At 38.4% G+C, this 4,420-nt stretch overlaps 1 protein-coding gene across 1 annotated transcript; it reads right to left on the bottom strand.

Annotated features, from left to right (window-relative positions):
* Positions 1-3,318: 3,318 nt before the first annotated feature.
* Positions 3,319-4,161, bottom strand: LOC110030339. The gene is made up of 2 exons (XM_020733009.1): positions 3,995-4,161; positions 3,319-3,889 (listed from the first exon to the last, which is right to left on the bottom strand). Exons 1-2 carry the CDS (start codon positions 4,159-4,161, stop codon positions 3,319-3,321), a joined length of 738 nt encoding a protein of 245 aa, XP_020588668.1.
* Positions 4,162-4,420: the final 259 nt, after the last annotated feature.

The raw sequence follows: 4,420 nt of genomic DNA, 5'->3' as shown, positions 1-4,420 counted from the left end.
TGTGTGTGATCCCGGTCTACAAATAAAATAAAAATCCTAGGAACCAGGGGTTCCTTTATCCACGTTACAACTCCACACCAAAAGGATAAAAAGGAAAACGAGTACCCAAAAAAACATTAAATCCAGTATGCCAAAGTAATTGTATACTCCACAAAAGATGTACACCAAAAAATTAAGAAAGAAACAAAGACCGAGTGAAGAACTCCAGGCGGCAACAACATCACAAGCGTCTGAGTTCCACGAAAGAAAACCTGCAGTAATAATGACAAAGGAAAGAAAGAGGGCCCGTGAAAGTAAAGATTGAGTTAATGAAGACAATAAAACCTGTAAACTCAGGTGCAAAAGCTGGCACCCAAAGAAAGTACCACAAAACCAAAAGTAGGTACTGCCATAAATATAAGGTGAGCGGCAACCACCGCCTCAACCGAGAGCCAATCGAGCCCGAAGTAGGAAAGGAAATATAAGGACAACCCCAATGAAATCTAGGGCCAAACCATACCACCAAACATATAATAACAAGCTAAGAGGAGACATCTCGACTAACATATGGGGCATCAATCTTGTCACCAACCAACATAGTGTTTAAAGGAAGGGGGATCAGATCCCACCCAATAGTTACTAGTGGCGCTACCTAAAATAGCAAGTCAATTTGCGTGTTGATTTTCCTCCCGATAATTGAAACTCTATATCACATTCATATTAGAGATTAAGCCTTTAATCCTCTTAATATAATAGAGGATATCCCAAGGGGCCTCGACACCATTGACAAAAATGTCAACCAAGATGTGATTATCACATTCAAAGATAATAAAATGATAGCTAAGAGAGTGAGCTATCATGATAGCCATCAAGATGGCCCGAGCCTCCTCCTCCATAGGAGTGTCAGCGTAAGAGGGGGAGGAAAAGAAAATAATATAGTTCCCAGCAAAATTCATAGCAATGCTTCCACAGCTCGCACTGCTAAATTTTCACTCCTATCGATGTTAAAATTTACCCAACCCCTGGGAGGAGGCCTCCATCTCACCAAAACCGGGAGAAGAGGAGATCTCCTCTCAGCCATGACCACAAGCCCCATAGAAAGAAAAAAGTTAATGCCCGAAAGAAGCTTTGTTTAGCATTACTCATGTTTATTAATATAGGCAATAATGTTAGTAAAGACCATCCTATTCTGAATGTCTTTACCCTCATGTATAATATCATTACGAGCCATCCAAATAAATCATCATATAATGTAAGGGTAGACTTGCAAAAAATGTTTCTGTTTTTTATCTGGATTGCAAATTATAGTGGTAAGCAAAAGATTTCGCTCCGGATTCACAATAGTGCCAAACTACATGACAACCTTCCTACATATGAAAAGTGAAAAGGGGCAAGAAAAGAAAATATGCTCAATAGTCTCCTCCGCCGAGTTACATAAACAACAACGTGAAGCAAGTCTCAAACCCTTAATTTTTAAGATATCATCACATGGAATAACAGAGTGGAAAATCCACCAAGCCAGAAAAGACATAGAAGAAGTTAATGCCCAACTCCATACACCCTCTCCCTAAGGGAGCTTTTGAAAATTATGTAAGGCGGAATATAGAGATTTGGTAGTGGAGCAAGACATAGGAAATTTCAACGTAGGAGTATCTTGCAAATGAGGCTCAATAGGAATGGTGGAAATGAAAGTAGCTCCCTTGAAACCCAGAAGATTAAGGAGAAGAGGAAAATCCCAATGATCATCCATCCAAGTATCAGAAACCATAAGACTTGAAAACCTTGTATCCCTCATATCAAGCATTACATGGGACCAACAGTCATGCCAAAAGGAAATGTTTCGACTCCCCACCTCCCAGTATATGAAATCCTTAGCCCAATCTCTAATATGAAGCATTCTCTTCCACATAGTGGAATCCCCCAACCGCCAATTGATCAATGTCGGATGAGAGAAGTGGCAATATTTCTCATGCATGAAAATGACCCACAAGGAATCACCTTTCTGAAAATTAAACCATTGTTTAAAAAAATTAATATCAACAATATGGTGCAGAGATTTGAAACCCAAACCACCAGCATAGAGGGGTTTGCAAATATTCTCCAAGGCATCCATATTCTACCTGAATGATTCCCCACCCATAAAAAACTTATTGAAACATCTTTCGAGGCTCAAAATAGTGTTTTTTTTAGTTGAAAAACTTTAAGAGTATATAAAGGAAGAGAATGTAAGATACTCCTGAGCAACGTAATTCTACCCCCAAAAGAAATGAAATTATTTTTCCAATCCAAGATTTTGTTTCGCACCTTTTCCACCATCTCATCAAACTGAAGTGGAAGGGTAGAAATAGAGAATCCAGTGAAATTGACAATCTAACACCATTAGAACGACTGACCCTATTTCCCATGTATAAGTTGCATTTATTGGCATTAAAAAGGAGACTGGAGATAGGTTGGAAGTTCCCTATTAAACTGTGAATATTCCTCACCGCTTTTTTGCTAGCATTAGAGAACAATATCATATCATCGGCATACGCTAAATGTGTTACCAACATATTGGATTTATGAGCATTTTGCAAAGTGAGGTTTCTCCTGAAAAGGTTATTTAAAAGGCGAGAATGATAATCAAATATTAAAATGAAAATAGTAGGGGATAAGGGGTCACCCTGCTTTATCCCACGTCCCGTACTAAAGAAGCCCCGAGTGACTATTGATGAGGATGCTATATTTATTGCAGTGGAGTCATAAGAGAATAATTTTGCAAAAATCCTGAGCGAAGCCTCGAGCCTTAAGAACCTGCAAGATAAACTCCCAACTAACAGAATCATAAGCCTTGCGGATATCCAATTTAGTAATCATGTTTCCCCCTCTACATTTATTATCAATATCAAGAATAACGCATGCATAATATTATCTAAGATCCCTCGCCCTTGAATAAAGGCAGACTGATTCATGGAAATTAATTTGTGGAGATGAGGTTGAATACGTCTGACCAAAATTTTACTAATCATCTTAGATATGATAGAAGTAAGAGAAATAGGTCTAAAATGGTCCCAAGAGCTTTTTTGAGTGTTTTTGGGAATAAGAATGATAGTAACGACAGAGTAATAATTTCCAGGGGCCTCCTCCTTAAAGAAACTTTATATAATTTCCACCACTTTATCCTTAACAATACTCCAACATTTAATCTAGGAAGCAGAGGTGAAACCATTAGGCCCCGGGGCCTTGTTGCAATTAATGTCCAGAAGGGTAGAATAATTTTCCTCATTCGAAGGAATACCACAGAGATCGAGATCCACCATGTGATGACGTACCATCAAATAAGGAAGCATCAATAGAGCCTCAATTCTCATGAAACTCAAAAAGTTTAAAGAAATAAAGAACATCGCTTTCCCCAATCTCCTCATCCCCATTAATCCAACACCCCTCATCATTTTTATTCCTCACAATAGTGTTATTCACTCGTCTTTGTTTAATGCAAGCATGAAAGTATTTGGTGTTTTTATCACCTTGAGAGAAGTGGATTTTCCCAGTTTTTTGTTGCAACAATTCCTCCTCCCAAAGGGAGGCCTCAAGTAATTCTTTATTAGCCTCCTGTAAGTCATGGATAATATCATAAGAATATTCATCAAGAGCCTGTAGGAGATTGACCCTCTGCTCAACGCTCTTAACTCTACCATGAACATCACCAAAGACATCCCAGTTCCAAGATCTTAGAGCAGAAGCCACCTTTTTATGTAGCTTCCAAAGAGTGAACCATGCATTGCCCATCTCCTCACATCTCCAATTAGTAGCAATGACTCGCAAAAAGTCATCATGTCTAGCCCAGACGTTTAGATAATAAAAGTGATAGGTGGAAACCTTTTTGAAACAATCAAAGGACAAAAGAAGGGGGTTGTGATCAGACCCAGATCTACAAAAATGTTGAACTTGCGAAAAACCATAAGAGGAAATCCACAATTGATTAGTAAAACACCTATCTAGGCATTCAAAAAGCTTTCCCCTTTTCTAAGTGAACCTAGAACCAACAAAACCCAGATCAGAAATGCCAGCCAGATCCAAAGCTTCATTGAATTTATCAATTAAAGTGGTGTCAATTCTCCGACCATCCAATTTTTCAGAATCATGCATCACCATATTGAAATCCCCTCCAACCATCCAATTATGGTGGACTAAGGCACCCATATCAGATAGTTTGTGTCAAAGATCATATCTAGCAGTATTAGTAGTCCCGACGTAAACAAAAGTGAGGCATCCAAAGAAAACATCCATAGAAAAGAAAGTGTGCACAAACTGTCTATCATCAATAATGACATCTACTGTGATATGCTTCCGCCAAAACAACCAAATCTTGTTAGAGCAATTAGCAAAGAAAGAAAAAGTTTTTGAATTTACCCAAAATGTGATCATCCAGAGAGGATACCAATGGTTCCAAAATAGCAAA

Source organism: Phalaenopsis equestris, unplaced genomic scaffold (genome assembly GCF_001263595.1).
Source record: "Phalaenopsis equestris unplaced genomic scaffold, ASM126359v1 Scaffold000702, whole genome shotgun sequence".
NCBI classification, from domain to species: Eukaryota; Viridiplantae; Streptophyta; class Magnoliopsida; order Asparagales; family Orchidaceae; genus Phalaenopsis; species Phalaenopsis equestris.
This window is presented reverse-complemented; position numbering and strand designations above follow the sequence as displayed.

Excerpts from the sequence above, each read along its gene's own strand:
- LOC110030339 (XM_020733009.1), bottom strand. The coding sequence starts at position 4,161 with ATGGGTGCCTTAGTCCACCATAATTGGATGGTTGGAGGGGATTTCAAT. Across the intron at positions 3,890-3,994 it reads CTGGGTTTTGTTGGTTCTAG|ATCTGGGTCTGATCACAACC; the intron begins GTTCACTTAGAA and ends ACATTTTTGTAG.